We start from the raw sequence: 27,321 nt of genomic DNA on the forward strand, positions 1-27,321 counted from the left end.
CATAGCTATTGATGCCTTCATTGCTGGCATTTCCATGCATATTTGTTTCTGGTTTTGTCTGTAACTCTTATTTTGCCACTTCAATGAATCAGAACACTTTTAATTTTTCAACACTAACACAAACCTCTTTGCCTTCTTTAAAAAGCTTATTTGCTTCATGTGCTGCAGCAGCAACCTGCTGACTTTTCAGCTGACTGAGTTTGCTATCTGGATTTCGTAACCTAGTGACCATTCGCGTTGAACCTGGAGTGCCTATTCCACTGTTTGGAGAGTCACTTCTCTCACCATTAGATTTATCGCCTATCGGGGGAAAAAAAAGCTTAAATAGGAATATACAAGTAAGGCAAATGAGCATAGCCAGTTTACACTAAAAATTAGCACCCAGTACATTCTTGTGATTATTAAGCATTATTTGTACCTAGATCCTCTGAGTTCTGAGAACCTCCTTCAGTGGTTTCCACTTCATCAGAATTCTTTACAGATTCACTCTGCAGAGAATTTGGTTCATTGCTACTGCTGTTTTCTGGGTCTGACAAAAGTGCTTCAGCAGATAAATCAATGTTCAGATTAGGAATTGTTTTAGTTGTTTCATCTACCAAAAAAAAAACCCAAAAGTCAATTTAGGTACATAGTATTCACCTGAAGAACACTTCCAATACAGAACATTAACATGTGTAATCAGAAAGCTACACAATTCTCGTAATTATACGTGATAGATAAATATCTATATTATTTTAGACTGGAACTGGGTGGGGGTGGGTGGATGGATGAGAAAAGTTATAAGGGAAGAAAACTGCCCTCTCATAATGTACTTAATATTAATTAGGGTTTATTTCAAGAAACCATGTTGACAAACCACCATCTGTCATAATATTAAATATAGTTAAGAGGTGGTTATGAAACTGGAGGAATTTGGGCACTTTGTGATTAATAATCTTTCCCACTAGGAAGTTTTAATCCACAATGCTTATTAGCACAAGATAGCAAGATTTTGGATTTTATAATCCAAAGCATGTCATTTATATTTTATTATAAATACCAGCATTAAACAATCAGTATCACTAAGCTATCAATTAGTATAACTAGCAAATATAGTAATGTGAAAGATGTTCATTAAACATATTTAACCAATGTTTATTAATTTTGCACCAGCGTTTATATAAACTCAATTTGTGCTGTTGATTCAACTAAAGACACAAAAAACAAAACTATCTATGTACCTGAAATATCCTTAAGAACTTCTGATGCTATGTTTTTGTCTGCCTTATTATCATCAGAAATTTCTGAATCACATCCTACTGTGTTCTTCCCTTCAGAAGCATCAGCCTCTTCTGCAGAAACATTTGTGATGCTGCTTCCAGGAAGTGATAGTCCAGAATTGTTTTCATCACATGCATCTGATGATTCTATAGGAAACACATGATAAAAGTTCATAAGCATTTTTAATATTGATTTACCAATCCTTTTTTTTTAATTTATATCCCATTTTTATTATTTTTCTAAATAACTCAAGGGTGGTGAACAATGTTAATTGAACTTGAACTGAAAATAAATTCATAAAAATCTGCTAGTATCACCTGTCCTGAATAGCATCACTGGAAAATTACACCTGATTCTTCAGTGAAAAAATAGCTGTATCGATTATAAAATTTAAAATGTTTAAAATGTATCAGCATTTCTACTGAAAGAAATACATTGACTAAGCAGGTATATCACTATTACCTTCCTTTCCTCCTTTTTCAGAACTTTCTTCTGCTACTATTTCCTTGTTGACCTCCATCTGTTGGTTTGAAAGTTCTTCTTTTCCATTCTCAGTATCTGTGCACTCTTTATTTTCAACCGTAGCTTTTTCTTCATCAGCAACTGAGCTTCTGTCCTCTAATAGTTCCCCTTTTCTGATTCTGACTGCTTCCATAATTTCTTCTAAAGCAAACATGGGGGTAGAAGATGAATCAAGGCCAACTTTTTCAAGTATAAGAGTACCGTCGATATGTTCTAGTTTTGTAATGCACCATGACACCCTTTCAAGACAGGGAAGTATATATATGGCAGATCTATACATGAAAATGAGCTGAGTACAACTGACAGTTGGTAATTATGCAGCATTGTACACATCATTAATTTTTTCTACCTTTTTTTTAATGGGGTGGCTTTTTCAGAAATGTCAGTTCCAGTCACATGGTGTCTCAAATTTATAATTGCAATAGTTTACAAGCGAAATTCTGATCCCTATTATGGTCGTAACTCAAGGAATACCTGTAATTTTATATATTTATGCATCAATAACAGATACAGAATATCTGAAGAAGAAATAAGAGTTGTATGCTAACATTCAAAAAATAACTAATGCAAATACAAAAAGAATATAATGTGGGAGATTTCAACTGGAACACTGGAGACAAAGAAGTGGAAACTGTCAGCGGATTTATTTTAGGAGGAAAGAATGAGGCAGGTGACCACTTGATGCACTTCTGTCAAGAAAACCAGCTGAGGATCACCACTATATGGTTTATTTAGTCAAAATGGACACCTCCAAGTAGATGATACTGCAGCCAAAAGTATCACATCTTATGCAGCCAAAGAGAGAAACAGAGATCTCTCTCATTAAAAGTAGGCTGCTGCAAACCGTGCCTTTAATCATGGATGACTTGTATCAAAATTGGTCTCAAATTCACCTTGAAACTATACATGAACACTCAGGAAATATGATTTCGTTTCATTTCTATAAGCAATTAAGGTTGAAGTAAGAAACAAATTTGACTTAACTTTGTGGAAAAACCACTACAGAGATTATGGGAAGGAAGAAAGAAAAAAACTTCATCAATGAAACACCCCAGGAGCATATCCAATCCAACCTCCCCCTGCAACATGAAGGCAAATTGTTTTCAGAGGAAAATAATTTAAATTGCTGAACAGAGTAGGAAAGCTAAAACCATTGGTAAAAGAGATAAAGCAAGATAGCTAAATAAACGATTTTAATATAAAGCTAGAAAAAGAAACCGAAGAAAATTACCGGAATAAGCTTTCCATAGAAATGGACGATAGAAATGAAAAAGGACATACCAGAGATCTTTATGTCTTAATAAAGAAAATCCAGACACTATTCACTCTACATAGAGGAACAAAGAGGCAGAGATGGGAAGGAAGTGAAAAATCAGAATCAAATGAAAAATAGATGGAAGGAACAGACTGAGGAATTGTATATGACTACTAATGTTCTTTAACAAACAGAACTTTGAAGCAGAGCCCAGTGTACTGGAAGATGAGGATAATATAGACACTGAAACGTCTGTCAAAAATGAAAATGCCTGGAATTGATGGCATTGGTATTATCATGTCCACAGCAGTAACTGCAAAACTATGTCAAAAAAGTAGAATATCAGTAAATGGCTGAAAGACTGGAAAACGTCAGTGTTCATCCCAATCCCCAAAATGGGTGACATATGAGCCTGCTCCAAGCAATGCATAAAAGTCCTGATATTAGATGTTGTGGAAAATCATATAACCGGGTCCCATCATGCAAAAAGGGATTCCGGTGATTTAGAGGCATTTGAGATCACACTGCAAATGTTCAATAGTACATGGATATTCTAAAAGGAAGCATATCTGTAGTTAATCAACTACTGTAAAGCCTTTGATGGTATCGAATGTAGAGATATTCTGTAAACTGGTTGTAGACTGGAAAAAGTGTGCAGTATGTTCAATTGCCATTTCTTATGCAATTTATACATAGAAATGATTTTAAGGAACATAAACAAATCAGAAACTGGAATATCAATTGGCAGCATAACCCTGCCAACCTTGTTAGCCTTTCATAGGGCCCTAAAACCTGGGTATCTTCTCTAATATATATAAGGAAATCTCTATCCTAACTGAAAATTAGATGGGATGGTGGGGTTAAATCAGTGGTTCCCAACGTGGGGCCTATGCCCCACCGGGAGGGGGGGAGAAAGCAATTTGATTTTTAATGGGGGCAATTTGGAACCTTATTTAAACCCAGTTAATGACCTTTTAGGCTTCCTCTGCGTGAGTAGTTCACTTTTTCAATAGTAAGAATTATATGTCACCGGGGGGGGGGGGGGATCAGGATTTTAGAGATGTTCAGGTGGGGCATGGCCAAAAAAAGATTGGGAACCACTGGGTTAACTGAACCTTCAGCTAAGAGTTTCCCCAAGAGGGAAGATAATTAATTTAATCCACTCCATTCCCAGTGTTTATTCACTGTAATATTTGAAAAACATCAGAACTAAATAAGGGCCCCTGAACTACAAAAAAATCTGGTTCAAACAAATAAAAACAAATCTATTAAAGAAATACACTGTCAGGTCAAAATAGATTGGTAATTGCAAAGCAGAATCCAGACAGATACCTGTTATAGTTGTTAGGCTATATACAGCTAGTAACCTAACAATTTGCAGAAAAATCCACTCTAAGACGACTTCACACAGTCGAAGGTAATTATTATTACTGTGTTTCTCCAAAAATAAGAGCTGGTCTTATAATTTTTTTTGCCACCAAAAAAGGCACTAGGTCTTCTTTTCGGGGTGATGTGTTCCACTGACTCATCTCACTTGTGCATGTCACCCACGGCCTCCTTTTCGCTGTCAGAGGCCTTCAGGAACTTCTGCAGCTGGCAAGGCTTTCCTGAAAGCCTCTGCAGCTGATAACAGATCTCCGTATCGATCCGGAGCTCTGTTATCGACTGCAGAGGCATTCAGGAAAGCCTTGCCAGCCGCAGAAGAAGTGGGCCGGCAAGGTATGTGCGAGGCCTGGCTGCAACTGTCTGAAGGTAAGTAGTACAGCAGCTCCAGCCCCCATTCCCACCCTAGCTTAATTTTTACCCATGCGCATTGCCCAACCCCATGCACCCCAGAGAGGGTGGGGTCTTGATTACCCCTTATTTTGGGGGTAGGGCTTATATTAGAGTGCATGTATAAAAATCAACTTAGGGCTTACTTTCGGGATCGGTCTTTTTTTCGGGGAAACATGGTAGGAAATACAAATGTTCACCATTCTAACTCACTAACATTTTTAAAAATAAAACAATACATTAGTTTGAAAAACTAAGTTAACCAATGGCTAGAAATATGACACCAGAGTCATTCTTTAAATGGCACATTACAATAATCAGTATCCAAATGCGAAAGGAAGACCAACCAAAAGATGCTTTGAAGAACCCCATCACCAAGATCACCTAAAAAAGTTATAGGTGGTCCTCAACTTATGATCATTCGTTCAGTGACTGTTCAGAGTAACAACAATGCTGAATGGACTTACGACCATTCCCTGAAGTTATGACCACTGCAGTGTTTCCTCTCCATTACCACAGTCATATGATTGCAATCCGGACATATGGCAATCTATTTGCATGTACAGCTGGTTGCCAAGTGCCTTGCAATCATGTGATCACCATCTGCAATCTTTCCCTGCCAGCTTCCCCAGAGAGATAATGGCCATTATTAATATGAGGTTGCATACATTCTCCATTGAATAATAATGCCAACATGTATATCATGCCTATGTCACAGGAAGATTTCCCCCCCCCCAACTATTTTCATTCAGAGTATTCTGCATTTACAAAACCAAAACATTACTATGCACTTTGGTTGTATTCAGCAAGATGCAATTAGCTGTCATTTTGTTCACTTCATTCCATGAATGTGGAAATAAGCTAAGAGCAGGGGTGCTTAAATATGGCCTGCAGGGCCAGCCTGGAAATAGCAAAGGACTAGCCCACGGTGCCTCTGGCAGCCAAAATGGGGTGCCCACCCCGTGCCCCATTTTCGGCCTGGATGGCCTCCTGCAGCACTCTGCTGGCCAAAATGGAGAAGCTGGTGGAGGAGGCGGTCCAGGCCAAAAATGGAGTGCGGGGGGACTGTGCATGGCCCCCCGCATGTTGCTGCAGGAGGCATCTGTCCCATCCTCCTCCCTGCCCCCCGGCCAGTCTGCAGAGAACTAGAATGCTGATCCGGGCCTCGAAGAAATCCAGTTTGACACCCCTGAGCTAGAGAGACACAATAAACTAGTTTCCTATGTTTTATCTCTAAAACAATGGTTCAACAGATTGCAAATAGACCTGGCTTGCTTAAAAGTTTTAACTATATTTCCTGTTTGTGCATAATGGAAAACTATGATTAATTGTGGCTTCTTGGTTTTTCATCTATAGACTATAAGGGGAAAAAAAGCAGAAAAAGGAGTATACTCAGACAAATGCCTTTCTAGTGTATCACATCTTATTAGGATCTGATTGTTTAAAATATAATCATTAACCTGTAATATATATTCAGCAGAGATACAATGAATTACATCTTAATTATCTGTCTTGGTTTTCAAAAAATTGGGGGTTTTGGAATCAAGAAAACATGAATCCCTATTTGAAGGAGACATATGATAGCCCCAAGTCAGGACCCTGGTAACAGAATGATTATTAAAGGAACATTCTATTAAAGGAACAATCCTTTTGTGAGCTACAGGTGATTTCATCATATACAAGTCTATTTTTGTCGTCCCTCAAAAATTCTACAATGGCAATTAGATTTAATGGAATCTTCTCAAATTGATTCCATTGTCATTAAAAGCTGCTATTAGAAAACTATCTTTTCCAAATATAAACCAAACAGAATTTGGCCTTCATTTTAACAAATAATGTCCCTTTTCTTTCTCTCTCAAACAAATGGACTAATAGTCACCAAATACTTAAGCAACATTTATTGCATGTCTAATTCATTCTGCAGATGAAATCGTTTGCTTTAGCTAGTTCATTGCAAGTTTCTTACCTTAGGTGTATTTGCACACTTTTTTGAGTATTCTGGGATCCAACAATTATTAGGCTTTGCAAATAAATACTGCTTTCTCGAATATTTCAAGGACCCACTTTCCAATTGGCTGTGCCTTTTTATCCTACCCTTTTGCATTAATACCTTTCTCACAATTCCATTTTTTTGGAATATGAGTCACACGATCAAAATGTATTTATCAGTAATTAAAAAGGTAAGATTAATTGGTTCTTACCATTTGCTGCTGAGAGAAAAGACTTGTTGCTGCCCCGTGCTTTATTAGTAAGGTCTTCTGTTATATCCATGTGCCGATGAATTTCTTCATGCATTTCTTCCAGAGTTTTGCAGATATCAGCTTCCCAGTAATCTTTGTCTAGGCATTCAGTTAATTCTGCCAGCTGGACTTTTGTGCTATAGTACCAGATTCTCTTATGTTTTTCACATTCTGAATCTTCTTCTCTGTGACAGTATGAGAATAATTGTTTATGAGATATGAGGAATGAATGAAGAAATGAATGAAATACAGACACACAGACAGAGACAGATATGTGTGTGTGTGTGTGTGTGTGTGTGTGTGTGTGTATGTGTATGTGTATGTGTATGTATGTATAGAGGGAGGGAGGGAGGGAGGGAGGGAGAGAGAGAGAGAGAGAGAGAGAGAGGGAGAGAAGGAAAACATTAAAAATTATCCAATTGCTAAGAATTGTGTTTCCCTATTCATGTCAACATAGCAATGAACAAAAATAACAAAGGTATTCCAAACAGCATTATGTACAAATTAGTATCTGGGTATAGATGAGGTTACTTCAATTACAGTGTAATACAGTAGTCCTTGACTTACAACAGTTTGTTTAGTGACCGTTCAAAGTTACAATGGCCCTGAAAAAAGTGACTTATAATAATTTTTCACGCTTGTGACCATTGCAGCATCCACATGGTCACGTGAGTTACATTCAGATACTTGACAACTGGTTCATATTTACAACAGTTGCAGTGTCCTGGGTCATGTGATCCACTTTTGCGACCTTCTGACAAGCAAAGTCAATGGGGAAGCCAGATTCCTTTAACAACGGTGTTACTAATTTAACAACTGCAGTGATTTACTTAACAAATGTGGCAAGAAAAGTTGTAAAATGGGACATAACTCACTTAACTAATTTCTCACTAAGCGACATAAATTCTGAGCTCAATTGTGGTTGTAAGTCAAGGATTTTCTGTATTCTGTTCTTTTACAGACATTTTCAAAATATACCTAATAATATTGTGCAGAGAATAAAAGAGCAAAAGGGCAAAGAAGATTCTTAGAATCAAAATGAAATGGAACCATCACTCTTATGTAAAACTAGGCAACCTCTGATCCCTTGAGTTATTGTTTCAGAGATATTTCCTTACCAGATTCCTCAATGCCTTCAACTATGGCCGAGCTTCCTTCATATACTTCCTTCACTGGAAAAGTTCCCCAAAATTCAAGGAGATATTCAGAAATGTATTTGCCATGAAATAGTTCATGTCGAACAGTATAACAGTTTCAAATATCAAGAGCTGACCACAGTAATATGTCATAAAATATTTTCTGATAATGTTTATGCCCTAAAATGTTTTATAAAATTTGCCACATTTCAATTCCATCAGAGTCAGTTTTGGATGCGTTCTGTAAGTTAGCCCATTTAAAAATATCTTGATTGAAAAAGTTTTGCCCTGTGATGCACTGTTTTGCCCAGTTAAAGTTACGGAACTGAGGTTTTATATAGATAGATGTGAATAAAGGAGTATATCTGTATATTTCAGGGTTGAGATGAGGGGTCCTTGGTTTTCTCTGAGCTTTGTTGTTTTCCCATGGACATTTCATTACCCAAACTAGGTAATATCATCAATGCTAGTGGCAAGGACCTCTTATATAAAGATAAATACCAAATTCATTCTGTTGCGTGGTGGTAAAATTACTTACACCATGCATACTCAAACTTTAATTGGGAGAAAAATAGTATAACTGTTCTGACCTAGGCTTCCCCAAAAAGCACGAAGCAGAATCCTGGTCCTGACAAAACCTCTTTTATTAAACAAACAGTGAATTCCTCTCATTCATCTTCAGCAAAGTCTTTCAAGGGAGAATTTACAGTCACAGACCTTATCTGGCTTGGAGAGCTGCCAGACTGATATCTTCAAAACTTGGCAGAGTCTCAGAGAGTCACAAACCAATTAGGTGAACTAATTGTCTCCTGCAAACTCCTCCCCTTTCGCTCCTCTTTTATTCCCTCTGGGAGGGGCCATTCATCGTCCACCTGTGGCCTTACTCCCAAATCGACCCTTGTTCTTTAGCTGTTCCCTTCTTTTGGCAACTCTGCGCATGCGCATACTGGGAATAGGCTCCAGCTGTTCATCTGCCTCACTGATGTCTGACTCTGAATGCAGCTGATAACTGGTGTCCGGCCCTGGCCCCCTCTCTGCCTCCAACGCAGAGCCTTCATCACAGCCTTCCCCAGACTCCAGGACTGGCCCATTTTCCTCCCTAACCTCCTCACTGTCCAAATCTGCCGCCAGCTCTGCTGGCGGCCACAATAACTGATCCAGTCCCTTCTCTAACTTGGGAAAGGACAGGTCCTTATCTCTAATGTCATGCTAACTTTGGAAGCACTCTGAAACAATAAGAAACTCTCTCAATCTGTGCTGGGAAAGGTACTATGAACATAATAAGGACATGGCTTGATACATGTCATATCAATTAGTTTAGCCACAGAAATGCAAGATAAACTAAAAATAATGTGGTGGTAAAACTGTGGTCCTGCTTACTTCCCAGTTTTGTGGAAAAAAATGAGTTTCAGTATTTCTTCACTGACTTTCTCCTGCTATGAAATGTGGAAGCTTTCAAAATTACCGAATTCCTTTTACTTCAATTCTCTTATAAGAATGTACAACGTATGTATGCACAATATATACGTTTGAATAATCTGTTTAGCTTTATTTATTTTTGATTTTTTTGTAGATATGAGCAGTGCAAACTTAAGTAAATGTGATATACTGGTTGTATAGGAAATCTTTTCCCCTCTTCTCAATAGATCTGATTTGTATAAATTCATATCATTAAAATAAACAATGCATTAAGTCTAATTTTATAATCTGCAAAGGGAAGTTATTTTTTTTAAGCAAGAGGCCTATACAATTAATCTGACATGATACTATGGGTGATTTTTTTTTTTAAAAAATACTAATTTTGTTTCTCCAAATCTGATCTTTTAACAGAGACTCAAATTTCCAAGTTACCGTATTTTTCGCTCCAAAGAATGCACTCCCCCTCGCCCCAAAAGTGGGTAGAAATATCTGCATCTTATGGAGCAAAAAATATGGGCCATGGCAGCGGGGTCCTTTTACAGTGCTGAACCCTGCCTCTTCTGTCTTTGTCATTGCTCGTTTTCCTAGGTGCGTCTTATGCTCAGGTGTGTCTTATAGTGCGAAAAATACGGTAGTTTATGAGAAGGAAATTTTAACAGGGATTCTATTTTAAGAAACAAAGCAAAATGTATGCAGTCCCTTTGCAACAATATATCAGATACGATAAAATTATCCCAGGGACTTTTGCCCAAGGTTCTTGTGAATAAAGCTCCATACATACGGGCACAATACTTATACTACCGTGTTTCCCTGAAAATAAGAATCTGTCTTATATTTTTTGAACCCTGAAATAAGCGCTTGGTCTTATTGCCATGCACTCAAAAGCCCAATTGGGCTTATTATCAGGGGATGTCTTATTTTGGGGAAAACAGGATAGGACAACCTTTCCCAACCTTTGTGCCCTCCAGATGTATGGGTTTCAATTCTCAGAGCAATCCAGCAAACATATAGCTGAGAATTCTGGGAGTCTAGTTCAGTGATTTACAGCTCATCAGGATTGAAAGAAAATACAGTAGAAAAAAAGTGGCATGCAATTTTAGGCTTTTCCTCTACTCGATTTTCATTTTTATCAATAAATAAGAGAGTCTCTGAAATGGGACAACTTCTTTTACTTAAATCTCTGCACCAGATTTGGTTCAGCATAGTGACAGCTGTAGGCTATAGCAGAAAGAAGGAAGGGGAATGCTTTTCAATATTATTTGTTGCAGCTCTTTACTTCTTTAACAGAGAGGCTGTAATATTCAGTGTCAAATGTTAAAAAGTGTGCTTCCTTAGTGCCATAGTACCCTAATGATGATGTTTTCTTATTTTCCTTCGGTTTTCCTTTCCCCAATAAACTCACTTATGTGTCTATACATTTTCAATGGTTGATTTTATAAAGGAATTTCTCGCTAAACCAATGCCTGCATGTAAGACCATATGGTTAAAGAGCTTGCTTATTTCAAGATCAATATAAAGTTTTTACAATCTATCACCCTGGCTGTTGAGCAGACAGCCTAATGTATTTTTCTCCCATGTATCTTTCAATGTATCACTGCCCAGAGTTAATTTTTGTGAGATGGGTGGCCATATAAATTTGATAAATACATGAAATAAAATTTTATTTTAACTTTGTTTTGAATAAAATAATAAAATAAAAAAAATAAAATCTTATTTTCTATTTTGACAGAGCTGAACTAAAGGGAATAGTCTTGAATAGAAAGACTAAGAACTCTATCATATGGACAAACTAGGCAGGTGTCAAGACATTTAGCCTGACTGGTCACAGATTATGAATTGTCTTTGATTGGAACTGTTGAACAAAGTGGTTTTTAACAGGTGTCCATAACAGTCTTGTCTTTCCATTGATTTATATAAAATTTTAACTATTTTGGCTGCTTTAATTCCAGTTCATAACATACATCCCAGCATGGAATTTACTTTTTAACAGCAATTACACATTAGTTGATATTTATACAGAATACAAAACAATAGAGTTGAAAGGGAGGACTTCTAGTTTAGAAATAACTGTCCAATCTCTTCTTAAAAACCTCCAGTGATGGAGCACCCACAACTTCTGGAGGCAACCCTAGTTCAAGGGTTCATTCCACTGATTAATTGTTCTCACTGACAGGAAACAAGTTCTTTAGGTTCTAGGTTGGATCCCTCTTAAGCTTCCATCTGTTGTGTCTTATCTAGCCCTCAGATGCTTTGGAGAATAGGTTGACCCCCTCCTCTCTGTGACCCCTCAAATATTGAAAAACTGTTATGACATCCTTAGTCCTTTTTTTCATTAGACCACACATACAGAGTTCCCACAACTGTTTATTGTATAGTTTAGCCTCCAGTATACCGTATATCCAGTATGGTTTAATTCTCTAATCACCTTTGTTGCTTTTCTCTGCATTCTTTCTAGAGTCTCAACATCTTTTTTATACCGTGGTGATCAAAACTGGACACGTATTCCAAGTATGGTGCTACCAGTACAGCATAAAGTAGTACTAACACGTCACATGATCTTGATACTATGCTTCTGTTAATGCAGCATAGGACTGCATTGGGTGTTTTTGGTCGCTGTGGCATACTGCTGGCTCATTTTTGTCATCTAGGATTATTAATGTCACTGCCATTAATATAGGTATCATGCTAATCTGTACCTGAATACTGTTCAATTTTCTGTTATACAACCTTTAATCCCTTTTTATTATGTGAATCTTATATCAACATACAGACATTGAGTTTTAACTAATATACCTGCTGCTTTTGCAATGAAGTTCTACAGGAAACAAAAAATGACACTGATATTTAAGCCTAATGTTTGTATCTTTTAAAGTTAAGGCATACTGAGAAATTTCCTTCACAATATGGAAAAAGGCGATAGAGGTTTTTCTCTTTATAATATTTGAATTAAGTTATTTTCAGGATTGAATAAAGGGCGTTGTTTAAACAACATGTAGTTTACACAATGAATATGCTATTAGAAGATGTGATAGCCACCAATTTAAACAGTTTAGAAGGGGACTGAATAAGGTTGATTTAGTTTATAAAATCTCCTTAAAATAGTGATGCAAAAAAGGTGGCTTGGGGATGCATAGAGCTTATCAACCTTCTTTTGTTGACACTTTGTTAAGAGGAAAATAGCTTTAAGTCTTTCATGGTGTAAAACATCCATTTTTATCCTTTAAGCCTAGTATGGCCTTCAAGTCAGCACGTCAACCTTACACATTAGCTTTCACTGAACATACACATAAAGACACATATTATTTTAGGCATGCATCCAGCTCTGTAAATTACAGTTCTGAAGATGAATGATACCATCACATGAAATGCACACATGTAACTATTTTAAAGTTACATCAATTTACTTTGTTTTTTGTGAGTTACATTTTGTACCAAACCAAACTTTTGGAAACATACATTTTAATATTCATTTAAAATTTTATTTGACCACCAAATTCAATTAATGTACTCCAACAATAAAATAATAATAAAATATATTAAATTGTCTTCCAACAAGGGTGACATGAAAGCAGTGTTCCAATATTTGAGGGGCTGCCACAAAGGAGAGGGAGTCAACCTATTCTCCAAAGCTCCTGAAGGCAAGACAAGAAACAATGGATGGAAATTAATCAAGGGGAGAAGCCAGCTAGAACTAAGGAGAAATTTTCTGACAATGACAACGATTTCTACAAAAATAGGTGGAGTGCTGGCTACAATCTTCTAAATATGGTAAGGAAGTAGCAGTGAGACAAAAATGGTAGCACTTAAAGTATATTCTGAGGTCCCCTGAGGGTCTAACAAACTCTATGAGGGTTTTGCCAAACCAAAATTAGTTGCTCGATATTGAAGATATTTTCAAAAATATAAAACAGCATCACTCTTCTCATTATTTTCTGATTGTTAAAAAATATAGTTTTTCATTTATGTTAATATCTAAGGGGTTCAATATTATTGTTACATGACTCAATAAATTAAATATTCTAAAAATGCATCAATGTTAATTATTAATGTGTTAAATATTGATATATATAAAGCACACACACAAACACACCCACTTTCAGGGTCCTGCATAATTTCTAAAAGAAGAGGCCTGGCAGCAAAAAGTTTAAGAAACATTGCATTAGACTAAGAAACCGCTAGACTGGCTAAGCTCTTCTCTCCAGAAGATGAAGGAAGACCAGGCAGACATACCTGCAGTATTTGTGAAGAAAGAAACCTGGTTTTTTATGAGGAAGCTGCCTCTTAACTAATCCAACAGCCTGCGCGCTTTTTCTGCTCTGTTATCACACAACTGCTAATGCTTAATAGATTTTCCAAGCAAAACTTTTCACAAGAAGAAGAGGTGATTAGGTGGCTCAGTGGCTCAGACACTGACTTGTCGATCAGAAAGGTCGGCAGTTCGAATCCCTAGTACAGGTCTCCTGTGTGAGCAGTGGGTTGGACTAGATGACCTCCAAGATCCCTTCCAACTCTGTTACAGTTAAAGGTATGGTTTGTCAAGAATATCAGATCAGTCTTCAAGGAACCTAACTTCTTCATGCCAAACTAGTGAACACTTGGAAGCAAGAACTGACAATAGTTGAAAAAACTTCAGTTTAAGAAGAATATATTCAATAGGGATTTTCTTATTTCGATGAATTTGGCTTAGCATTCTACACGAACATAATCAGTGATGAAAGTGTAAATTGCAGACAAAAAATACAAAGGTATATGGCTTTCTCTCTTCACAAACAACACCATGTTTGATATTAGTTCATTTGGTTTAAATACTCTCTTTTGGCGACAGAAATATTGACCACCATTTTAGTTACAAATAAAACATAATAAAAAATAGAAACTAAAATATCGACAATATGTTATGAAATTAATCACTGATTAAAAGAAATTAAACGCATTAATACTGAACTTGATCATTTCAATTCTGTTAAGAACCCAGAGCCACCAGAATCATAATTAAGTATATCAGGCTGTTAAAGATCCCCATATCTTCTCAAGATGTACTTTAGATTTGTATCAGTGCTTTGTTTGACTTCTGTGAAGGTTGGCAGACAATACTAAAATATAATGTAGTTTGTTTTTGGACAAGCAAAATGATAACATGACCTATTACGGCTTTGCAATATGTCTAAACCAGATCACTTTGGTTTGTCTAATAAATCATAATGTAGTATTATGTATGATTAGACCAATGATTCATTGTAATGTCAACAGTTGATTCTTCTGCAATGGCCTGTTTTTTGGAGTCTTTGGAAGCAAATTATATCTTACTATTTTTTAATCTGGAACATCCTTATGCCTAATGCAGCACAAAACCTATTTCTTTTTGTCACAACAGCCCTGTGAAGTAGACTGGGCTGAGAGAAAATAGGTGGCCCAGAATAATCCAGTGTGTTTCCATGGATGAATGAGGGGTCTCCTTGTTCTGATTCCAACACGTCAACCACTATACCATGCTGGCTGTCAAATAGAAAGATGTGTCTGTGGTTATTCAAAGCCCTCATTTCAAGCTTCTAACAGACCTCCACAAAAAATAAAACTGAACTCCAGGTTCATCATCATCGTTGTCATCCTCGTTATCATTTTCTAATTGCTTGCTGCATTTTAAATTATATGAATTTGTTATCTGCGTTTTCATATAAAAACTGCAAGTAAAATGAGAAACGTTAAACTGCCACTTTGAAGAAACAAGTAAAATAGCCATTTCAGAGACACGGGATATAAATAATACTATAAATTGCTTTCTTAAATTTAAAAAAACCTTAAATTAAAAAAAAGAGCACCACTAACACAAAAAGGAAAAAGCAACCAATTTTTCTAAGCTCAGATATCAAGTTTTAAAACTGAAAAATAAGCATCTGGCATTTTTCAGCTACAATTACCACAATCCCCCCCCCAACCCCCCAATAATATGGGGATTTTGTTTAATCTTATAAGAACATATAATATATGAAGCCTGGAACCAAAGTTAAAAAAATTAAAATATATCAATCAAATGCCTTTTATTAAAAAGGTGTATAATATTGATATGGCTATAATATGTACTTACACAACAATCCTCCTGTTCAGGAACCAGTATTTCCGCCTGTTTCTATCATATCCAATAGGTTCATGTCGAATGTATGGTTTGTTTTTTTGGATTTCAGCAATACAGTCTGTTACACCAGGCACCTTGTGTGCTACACAAACTTCACACTGCCATTCATCCTCTGGGACCTCTTCAAGAGGCGGTTTCACACACTCTAAGTGGTAGACAGCTGAGCAAGTTTCACAGCAAAGCAAGTCCCCCAGTTTGTGACAAACTCTACAATGGTCGTCATATTGTATCACACCTTCTGACATTAATTCCTCCCGTGCAATGTTTGTTGTCAGAAACTGATCCACTAAAAACTGCAGAACTTGAATTTTATTTTTAACTGGTCCATAAGGGTAGTCCTCTGCCTCTTGAAAAGGAAGAACATGATGATACTCCTTGTCACTCTCACAGTATACCCGCAAAACCTCTGGCCAAGTCATCCCATCTATAAAATATAATGTGGAATTAACGCTATCTTTGAGGTCAGCAGGTCCAAAGGTAGTATTGGAAGTGTCCTCTTCACGTAAAACTGCTTTTAAAAGCACTATGTGCATCTCAGCCATCAGGGTACACTGTTCTTGGCTTACGAGAGCAGCACAGAAGTCTTCAAAACGAAAAGGGGACAAGCGTAAAACAGTGCCAAAGTTCCGCAGTACCTCATATATGGCAATAACATTCATGATATGCTCATTAGGCACCATTAAGTCCTCTGAGGATTTGGGCAAGTCAAGAGAAGGGATGTCTTTTTCTTCCAGGATTGGAGAACGGGGTCGATGTATTCTCTGTCGCCTTCTACCTATAAATGAACAGTAAAGAAGTAAGAATGTGAGAATAGTAAGCAAAAGCAGAAATATCGCCAGTGACAATCTTGACTGAATTTTCACTTGTTACAATGGTATCTGTAGCAATAGCACTTAGACTTTGACTTACAGCAGTTCATTTAGTGACTGTTCAAAGTTACAACAGTGCTGAAAAAAGTGACTCACAACTGTTTTTCACAGTTACGACCTTTGAAGCATCCCTATGTGATCAAGCTTCAGATGCTTAGCAACTGGTTCGTATTCCAAGGTCATGCAATCCCCTTTTGCAACCTTCTGACAAGCAGAGAAGCTAGATTCAGTTAACAACCAGGTTACTAATTTATCAACTGCAGTGATTGCACTTAACCACTGTGGCAAGGAAGGTCGTAAAATGGGGCAAAACTCATTTAATAAATGCCTCACTTTACAACAGAAATTTTGAGCTCAATTATGGTCGTAAGTCGAGGACTACCTGTATCTAAATCAACAGCTATTTAATCAAACTTTATGAGCAGGCAAAACATTTCTGCTTTTGGTGGTTTATTCTCTGCAAAAAAGTTTCATGATATAATTAGCTAAGAAACAGCTGCTTCATTCTAGAATTCTAAAAAAACCTATCTGGAAAATAATGCAATTCAATTAATAAATTAATTCAGGAACCAGACAAATATGAAATGTTCATATTCTAAGGGGAACGTCTACAGACTAGACAAAGCTTACTATGTAAAATCAAATATATTAATAAAAGCATGCAAACAGTATTTTTATTGATACCTCTGCTCTTGCTAATTTGATCTTTTTCAGAAGTAAAGAAACTTCTTGGATGAGAAGCAAAACCTCTTCCAGGAAAAACAACGTCCAGTTTCCTTTTGAAAAAGCACCTTTGGGACAACCATGACCTGAATGATTGAGAATCTCCATAGACATTTACCTATGCACTATATACAAGGAAGTTTGCCCTATAATTTGCAAATTACTGATCCACAGTTGGATTTAAGGATTCTCATTCAAAATCAGAGAATTGTCATGCAACATTTGTTCTCCCTTTTGAAGGCTCCTTCAGAGAAGAAAAAAATGTAATCTCCGTGTTCAAAAATGCTAGTTAAGACTAATGAGATTTAGACATCTCAATCTTCATTCTAGATCTATATATTCCCAAAGCATATGAACAGATATACAATCCTGTATAAGTGATCCCACATTCAAATAAAGGTAGGACTGAGCTAGACTCTTTTTATTTTTTGCAGATCCCTCTCTTAAGGTTGCACAGTAGTTCAAATGAAGGGAGAAAGGGTGAAATAAACAATGGTTCGGCAGAGGACAGCCTCAAGCTGCTGCCTGCTCTTTTACCAGCAATTGCCTGTTGGATTTGGGGACGAAGGTACTTGCCACTTCTTCTCTTTCTCTTTCATGTGAGATTGGAGAATGGAGGAACTTTTTGCTGGTCTACTGTTGTTTCACAACTGTGACAATTTACAGGCGTAGAGATTTCAAATCCCAGTGGAATGTCGAATTCTATATTAAACCTTAGTTTGTGGACTCTGAGGAGTTGAAGTCCACAGACCTAGAAGTGGCCAAGTTTGGGAAAGCTAAATAGTTGCATAACAAAGGGAAAATGGACAAAGATTGCTACTTCCCTTTGTCTCACCTGAATGGTGCGCTCATTCCAACTCTGGAGATGATTGTTGTAGTTGGTAAATCACTATCTAAGATTGAATAAATTTTCTAGTTCAACGTTAGCCAATTCAACCAATAATGGTTAAACAAATCATGATTCGGGATGAGGGAGTCTACTCTTCTAAATAAGAAAACTGGCTACATTATTTATTTTGCTACTCTTCACAGCAAAACACTAATAGCACACAGTTAACCCTTTCTAAATTGCTTGACAAATAAGAAAATTAATCTGTTGGGATTACTGCAATTTGCACTCAAATCTCCATCCCCAATAAAGATATTTACTGCAATCACATTCTCTCCCCACCATCCCCCGTAAAAAATCCTAACATAGAACACCATAATAGTGCTTGGAAGCCTTTAGGAAAGGGAGTGTGGGTTTCATAATGAATGCAACGGCTAAACTGCACGTCTAAATATATTTATGGTTGTCATCTAGGCTGTTGTAAGTGTGCATTAAAGGAAGAATCCACAGGCTCGTGATAACTACATATTATGCTCCAGTAAATGTTGATCTGAACCAGAGGTGAGTTTGGAGAAAAATTATGCAACATTCTGAATGAATACAATCCAGAAGAAAAATGTATTTTTCTAGGTAACATGAATGAATTGGTGGGAACAAGACAAATGATTACAAAAAATAAATAAATGACAGGACCATTCAAGGAATAAGAACGGATGAGACTAGTGATATAGCTCTTTAAAAAAAGTTATCTGTTTCATTTGCAAAGTTTAAGTTCAAGTCTACTCATATGTATGTATGTACATATGGATAGTCCTCAAGACAAGACAATAATTGGGACTGGAATTTCCGTCAATGATGCAGTTGTAAAGTATATATCATGCAACCACATCACTTAGCATAGTCAATCCTCATTACGGTTGTTAGCCGAATTGTTAGGCAAAGGCCCATGCCGACCCAAACCATTCCTAGCTTGGTTGCTCCCAGCCTGAGCCTCAATAAGATAAGGGACTGCTTCCTCTTCAACCTGCCCCCCCCCCCCCAAATCTCTGTACTTCTGGCTGCCCCGTACAGTGGCACTCTTCAGTGGCAGTGCTGGAGCTGAAGTAGACCGTCTGGGGCCTACTATCCTTGAGGCCTCTACTTCAGCCCCTGTGTTGCCACTACTACTGAAGAATGCTGGCTTGCAGGGTGGCTAGAAAGGCAAAGGTAGGAGGAGGAAGGTGGTTGGGGGAAGCTGAAGTGTCCCTGTGGTTGCAAATATGGGTAGGCTGCCAAGTGCCCAAATTTTGATCATGCAACCGGGGTGTGTGTGTGTGCTGCAAGAGTCATAACTTTGACGACTGAGCGTAAATACCATTCATTCAGCACAGTCTTAACTGTGAGTTGTTGAACAAATTTGTTGTTAAGCAAGGACTTCCTGTATATCCAATGGAACTCAAGTCTAAAACCATGACCCATTTGATTATGTTGAAAGACAAAGAGAAATATGAAAGACTAAAATGTGATGACAGGTTTTGAATGTTGAACAGGCCAATTTTTGGTAGCGTCAAGGGGTGCTCTTGGGAAAAATTGACATGGAAAGAAAAATGTTAAAGAAATGAGAATGAAAACAGAATAACTGCAGAAAGAAAAAGTACAATCCTATATGAAAAGATACTGGGACATAAATTAATCTCCTAATTAATTTAGTTTTAAGTGGATGTTAGATAAAAAGTAATAAATGGAAAGTGGGTAAATAGTCATAAATGCTGTAAGAATATCAACAAACTGCATGGCTGCAAGTGTAGACTATAAGTGAAGAAATGATTAAATGCATATGTAGTTTGCTTACAGAGTGGCAGTTGCTTGACAATTGGAAAATACCTGATATAAAACAAAAGGTAGCAAGAGTAAAAATAAATATTAAGGTGGTTTAGTTTCGGAAGGTGTCAAAATGTTGAATGAAAAGGTATGAAATATGAGACTGAAAAAAAATTGAGCTGTACAAGGTAGTTTTCTGCAGAACAAGGGGTTATGTACCAAGTTTTTGCTCTTCAGCAGGTGATTTAAAAATATGTGCATGCATTGAGAAAGATTATGTTAAACATATTAATTTAGAGAATGCACTGATGTTTCTCAATCTTTTTATCCTGGAGGAACCCTTGACATAATTTTCAGGTCTCAGGAACGCCTACATAAAAATGGCAAAAAAACAAAAACACACACAAAAAAAAACCCCCTACAAACACAATACAATTCACTTTTAAGTTACCCAATCCTTGTTTTACAATGGCACTTAACAGCAAAGCAGCATGCCAGCACTTAAGAAACAGTATATAAAAATCCTCACAACTGCAAGCATTAGCACTGCAAGGTGTACAAACAAAAGAACAAACTTTAATTATGATCTCTCATAGAACGCCATGTATGTGCGAAAACAATACATTGCTTAGTAAATAGTTCAATGTTAAACTGTAAGTAAGACAAGGCAGTGTGGTGTCTACTTGATTATTTATGGTAACTACGGATAAATGCACAAGGAATAGCTGTCTGTCCAAAGAAAGAAAACGGCTATATATAAGACTGTACTTTGGCTAAGTGAGAGCTGGGTATATTAGGAGAAACCAAAATTAACTACAGTCTAAATGGGATATTTTGGGTACTTAATAAGTGATTGTTGCTCACTTTTTCAAGGAGATGACATGTGAATGGATGCAAACTGGATGTTAAAAATGTGACTGGTATGAAAAAAGTTTATTTAAAGTGATTTGGTCATATAGAGAGAAAAAGGCTCAAATTGCAAAATACTGTAAATATATTAAATGAAAGAATCAAGAGGAAGGTGAAGACACAGAAAGCTGCAAAGAGATGGAGCTGAAAATCACCAAATGAAAGAGGCAAGAACTCTGAAGAACAAAAGGCAACCTATGAAGCAGTTGTTAGGCGCAGAGGAAGCAAGGATGGTTTGTAAGAATAGAAAGATATGGAGGCGTAAATTAGTTTTAGCTGTTTTCTTTTCTTTGCCTGATCTCATGCCTTTAATTTCTTTGAGCAATTATTTCTTACTCCTTTTCTACTGGCCACATAATGCTGCTCACCTCAGTAGAAAACAGCATAATGGGTACAAGTGTAGATGTACAATGTAAAAATAGAATAAGTAACCTAAATAATAAATAGCAAAAAACAGTTACTTATGTTAATTACTTTGAGATAGACTAGAATTGTAACCTTTAGAATTTTTTTAAAATGCAAAACTATTTTTTTAACTAGTGGTGCTAAGAAAAGGAAGAGATGAGAAAACTTCTTTTATTCACTCATTAACTTTGAGACATGTACATATGGAGAAAAGACTGTTTCTTATATTCTGGAAATTAGATGTATTATAAAGCCTAAATGGACTAAAGACTAAAAAAATATTAAGTCTGGATATCAGAGCTACTGGAAGTATAGAAAAGAATATTAGCTATCTCTAGCAAAAAGGAGGTCAAAGTTAGAAATTTTTTAAAAATCAACAAATCTAAAGTACCATATTTTTCAGACTATAAGACACACTTTTTTCCCTCTTAAAAAAGAGGGTGAAAATTTGGGTGCATCTTATACCCAGAATGTAGTTTTTTGTAGCTTTTTTGTAGCTTTTTTTCAGCCCTAACAAGGCACTAGTGAGTAAAGCGAAGCGATCTGGTTTGCCTGCTTTTCTCATTGCTTCTCTCTCCAAAGATCAGTTGTGCTTTAGAAGCTGTTTTTTATCCCCAAGCAGGGGATAAAAAACCAGCAGACTAATGTGCAGAAGCTGACCAGACTAAGGACACTAGCCAGATGAATACCTGGTATTCCCCCTCCCCCATTTTCCTCCCCAAAAACTAAGCTGCATCTTATACTCCGATGAGTCTTATACTCCGAAAAATACAAGGAGAACCCCATCAGGAGTTGGGGTGGGAAGCTTCTATATTCAGAGTAAGCAGAAGCTTCTGTATTATCTTGAGCCCCTTGCAAACATGTTAGTGCTGCAAATAAGTGGTTCTTCACCTTTCAGTTTACCACAACTAAAACTTCCTCTAGAAATAAACTTCCTTGATATACCATACAAAGTAATATTATTCAGCTTCTATTTTACCATATGCCTCAAGGATATCATAAGCTTTATTCAATGCTTTCCTGAAGACTTTCACATCTTTCCCATTATTTTTATTTAAACATTTTGTATAGTTCCCCTTTGTAAAATACAAGTGTGGGCGGCTCACGATAAAAACCCACAACTAACCAACACCTGGTACCTCAGTCATCCCCTTGGGTTTCCCCAACCCAAAATACCCTCACTCTGCCTCAGTGTCAGAGTAAAAAGCCATGTCTTCCTGGCCTTTCTCAAGCACAATTTACAGATTAGGTTTAATTAAGAGAATCTCAAAATTCTGTGATACCTTGACTCCCTAAAATGACTATATGACTTCCTTCCTAACAAAACTTATAACACCAGCAATTAGTTTCATATCAAAGGGATTACTTAACTCAGGGGTGAGCAACTATGGCCCTTTATGACCTGTGGACTTCAACTCCCAGAATTTCTGAGCCAAGTCCACAGATTGTAAAAGGGCCATAGTGGCCCACCCTTGCCTTCACCTATTCCTCCTCTCGATAATCAAATCCTGTCAAAACTGATCTCACTGATGTCTTAATCCAAGCAAAGCAAACTAAATTCTGAGAGGGTCCTGTTTGTACTTACAAACTTTTTTAGGACAACTGTGGCCCACATTCTTTTAGGGACTCTGGGCTGATGGTTTTATATGGCAGGCTAACCTCTGATGTAGGGAATGGTACATAGAAGGTCACAATTCTTATTTTTATTGCTCCTGTTTAAGAATCCACACAAAATTAGAGGCAATGGGTAAAATCAAGGCATGCTGAAGACCAAACAAAGTCTAGATTAGATCTCCTGTGATTAAAACACCAAACATCCAGTATACAAAAAGGGAAGTGTAAGAGGAGCTATTGATTGTATGATGGTTTTTAGTAGTCAACACATCCTTTTCTAGATGGTCACAGAGCAGGCACTTAACCTATCCTACACTTTTGCTCTGTGTTATTTTTAATATGATTCATATATAGTCTTCTGAGTTTTCTTTTTTCCTCTTTCACAACCTAAAATTCCTAAAAGGTTTGAGATGTTTCTTTATGATCATGACCAAGAGCAGAACAGCACCTCTAATCCACAATTATCTCAAATGCTAACGAAGAATACTATGGTCAATGATATCAAAAGTCATTGAATTGAGAGTACTACCACAACCATAGATATGTCTCTCTTGGTAAAAGATAAAGTTTATTAGGACACTCAAGAGCTACTCCATATCACATATGGGTTATAATACTTTTAAGACGAAAGATTGGTATGATCTGAAGAGAAACCAAAATATGGGCCATAATACTCAAGTTTCTTCTAAAAGGTCCTCTGGAATTACAGTATTACTTCTCTAAATACGAAATAAAGGATACAAATCTATGATTATTAAAATTAGTTTGGTCCAAAGATGACTTTTCAATAAAACTGATAGGGAATTGTTGCTTCTTGTGCACCATCCCAAAAATGACATCTTTTATTAATTTTCTACATCAATGGCTTCAAGTTATCAAACTCCTTTCCTTAGAAATCTGCTAAGCCTTTATTAAGCTTTTTACACTCCTTCACAGTGGATTGTTAGGCTGTACATCAACATCTAGATGAAGAGAAGGGAAGCTCCCTACCCCTATTCCATCAGTGAAAATGGCTACTGCTGATGGAACCAAGGCATGGGATTTCACCATTCATGCTTTATACTTACTTCCAAAGAGTAGTGGGAAGGACACTTTTGTACAAGTGATAATTGAAAGAAAAATACTGACCCACAAGATATGGCACAATTAGGAAACTGAGGAAGAGATATGAATAATTATCATATGCTTATTGCTTTAAATTAGGGATATGCAAAATTCAGCAATTCAGGAAGCAAACATTCCAGAGTACTCCTGAGAATTTTGAACCCTATCCAGACAATGCTAAATCTCTGCTGTGTGAAATATGCCAGTTTCGGGACTATATCGGGAAGTAAATTCCTTGAACTAGAAGTTGTGAGATATGATGGCCATGATGTTCTATGTCTGGATTGCAAAAATTTGCACATTTCTATGCTAAATTATACATTAACTAGATTTGACCAAAAACAAAGGCAGAACAAAAATCTATTAAGTAAAAAAAACATACGGCTCAAAATAAAAGTATTTTTTAGAAATATTTTGTTCTTTAGCATTTTAAGAAAACTTTAAAAAAAACTGCATATAAAGCTACAGTAATACTGCATATATGTGAACAATACAGGACAACAGGTAGAAATAAAATTTGCAAACTAGCACACTGCTGTGGTCAATGAGACTTTGGTCAGGCACATTCATTATAAAGTACCAAACTTTATTATCACTGATAGTTAAGTAAAACAATAAGAAAACATGGTAAAATATATCTATAAAATAAAATTGGCTACTCTCTCTGTTATTAGTCACTGAGAATCAGCCAGTATACAAGCTTGATACATTATTATATTGACAAGAATCTTTACTTTTTAATCTTTAAAAATAATCTTACATACAATAATGTCTATAGTCACAAAATTAGTGTTATACATGCTAAAGTTCATTCAAAATCATAAGTGCATATAATTAAAAATGCATTCCATGTTGTGAGCATGGGTAAACAGCTTTGTTATTTGCTTTCCTGGAGAAATTTGTCTCCTTGGACAAATTTAATTCAAGCATCCTAGTTAAACACTGAATTGTATAAAATATTTCCTGTGGCACTGAGGAATCAAAACAAAGAGAGATCAATAAACACTGAGCTGGTAAAAACATTATATGGATAAACAAAGCTTTATACTTTTCTATGCAATCTATTCTGACCTGTGAAGCGAAGAAAGTTTGCTTTATAAAAATTGGAAAAAATAGCTTAATTTATTTGGAGGGAGGGCAATATGGTATTCTTCAAATGTACATAATTCACTTACTCCCCAATCAGCAAAATTCTACTTGTGATTTATAAGAATTGTAATCTAATCTAAATGAAGGATGTTAGGCTGGAAAAGACTCATTTAGTCTTTTAGTCATTCAGAAGACCCCAAATGTATCTACTGTACCTTATCGTTGTACCTATACATTAATACCTAGAACTATTAAAAAATCCTTGACATGATATGGTATAAATGTCCATTTAATCACAACCCCAATAAACTGTATTTTGGCAAATCACATATTGCTTCCCTTGAACTAAAATATTTTACTTTCAATTTATCTAGTTATGTTAATTTAGAAGTAGAAACAAAAATTACCAAACAGAACAAATTAAGTCCATGCAATCTCACCTAATAACATTTTGCTTGAACACAATATTTACTCAGAAGTTCAATGGAACTTAATTTAAGACACACTTAAAGTGTAGCACTGTGTCAAACAATGCTTTATATAATGTGCACTCTATTAATACTTATTGGAAATAAAATATAACCAATATTATAATTTAAATTATGTAAGCATATAATATGGTTATATTAAGAGCGGAAAGTGAGCTCTAACAATTATCAGTTTAGCAAAACCACAGTACAGAAAAGGCCAAACAAGCAACAGTTTCAGTGCCCTTAACCAGTTTTACAGCACAGAGCTATTAAAATTAAAAACAGCAGCTGACATCCAAAAAGAAGATGCCCATTTTAATTTGAAGCACAGAAACAGGCTTGCACACTACATTTACATCACACACTCCCCGCCCAATTAACATTCAGGATACAACGCATCTGCCTTGTTGTAGGAGACTCTACAACTCACCTGGACTGTCTGCCGAGAGCAGAGCCCCTTCGTCCCTTTCCAAACCGACGTAGAGAAATCCTCCTACGCCAATATTTACTTACAAACGCCACCTTTCCCCAAGTACAACAGGATGAGCTCCCCCACCCCTTTCCTCTGTTTCCTTTGCAGCTCTGGCATTGTTGCATTTCAGGCATCCGCCGCCCTGTTCTTTTTTTTTCCTCACCTCCTCGAAAAAGTCCCTTCCGAGTCTCTCTTTCTCCGCCGTCTGCATGGTCTGCATGCAGTCGCCCCCCTTTTTACCCCCGCCGCGCTCCCTCACTTCGGGCGCCCCAACCAGCCCCTCGCCCCAAGCCCGGTGCCGGACCAGCGGAGCGACGCCCCTCTCCCCCGCAAAGGACCGACCCCCCCCAACACCCCCCCTCCCTTGCCGGCCCCCCTCTCTCTCTACCTGGGGTACTGCTGTAGGTGCTGTGGCTCCTGAAGCTGCTCTCAGTGCAATAGCTGGCATCATCCTCGTCCTCCATCTCTTCGGGGTAATCGGAATCGTCGTCGTCGTCCATGACCGCCTCCTCTTCCTCGGAGTCTGGCTTCTCCTCCGCCTCGCCGTCTTCCTCCTCCTCCTCGTCGGACCCCACGCTCTCCTCTTCCTCCTCCTCGTCACTCTCATGATCGTCGTACACTACTTTGCCGCCGCCGCCACCGCCGCTCCTCCTGGACGAGGCGGCCGCCCTGCTTTGGCTGCTGCTGCTGCTCCGGCTGCCTCCGCCTCCTCCTCCCCCCGCCGCCGCCGCTCCAGCCCTACCCCGGCCCCTACCGCTACTGCCTCCCCCACCAGGGGTGCTGCTGCTGCCGCCGCCTCCCTTCCTCCTGCCGCCCCCCCTGGAGGAGGAGGAGGAGGAGGCGGCGGCGGCGGAGGCCTGGCCAGCTCCGGACCCCCTCGACCTGGGCCCCGCAGCCCCAGCCGCCTGGGCCGAAGCCGCCCACCTGCCCCGGCTGCTGCCCCGCAATCGGGACCTCAGACCCCCAATGGGGCCCGGCGGGGCGGGAGGAGCCGGGGTGCTCACCCGAGCGGGGGCCGCCGGAGGTTGCTGATGTTTGGGCGGCCTGCCTCGCCGGCCCCGCATCGCTGGGCGCTAGCCGAGGGGAGGGGGGGGAGAAGAAGCGAGGGGGCGAGGGCACTCGGGTCCGGCGGGAGGCTGCCGGGAGCCTCCTCCCCGCGGTCGGAGCTCTGGGGGGGAGGGAGGGGGCGCCACCGACTTGCGAGGGCCGAAGGCTCAATTCGAATCGCCGGCGTCCCGCTCCGGATCGCCACCGGCCGCCATCTTGTTTCTTCGTCTCTGCCTCGGATCGCTCCGCTCT

The 27,321-nt window shown here is 37.9% G+C and overlaps 1 protein-coding gene across 6 annotated transcripts in view; it reads right to left on the minus strand.

Annotated features, from left to right (window-relative positions):
• The window catches only part of BPTF (bromodomain PHD finger transcription factor), an 84,749-nt gene extending 57,428 nt beyond the window's left edge, over positions 1 to 27,321 (minus strand). For all 6 annotated transcript variants that reach the window (XM_034412635.3, XM_034412634.3, XM_034412631.3 and 3 more), the window contains exons 1-7: positions 26,411 to 27,321; positions 15,691 to 16,513; positions 7,012 to 7,235; positions 1,723 to 1,923; positions 1,221 to 1,406; positions 419 to 592; positions 125 to 300 (exon numbers count right to left, since the gene is read on the minus strand). In XM_034412635.3, the coding sequence (XP_034268526.2) occupies positions 125 to 300; positions 419 to 592; positions 1,221 to 1,406; positions 1,723 to 1,923; positions 7,012 to 7,235; positions 15,691 to 16,513; positions 26,411 to 27,086 (2,460 nt within the window). In that variant the 5' untranslated portion in view covers positions 27,087 to 27,321. The remainder of the gene's footprint in view (positions 1 to 124; positions 301 to 418; positions 593 to 1,220; positions 1,407 to 1,722; positions 1,924 to 7,011; positions 7,236 to 15,690; positions 16,514 to 26,410) is intronic.

This window comes from Pantherophis guttatus, chromosome 2 (assembly GCF_059756535.1).
Source record: "Pantherophis guttatus breed Tessera chromosome 2, ASM5975653v1, whole genome shotgun sequence".
NCBI lineage: Eukaryota > Metazoa > Chordata > Lepidosauria > Squamata > Colubridae > Pantherophis > Pantherophis guttatus.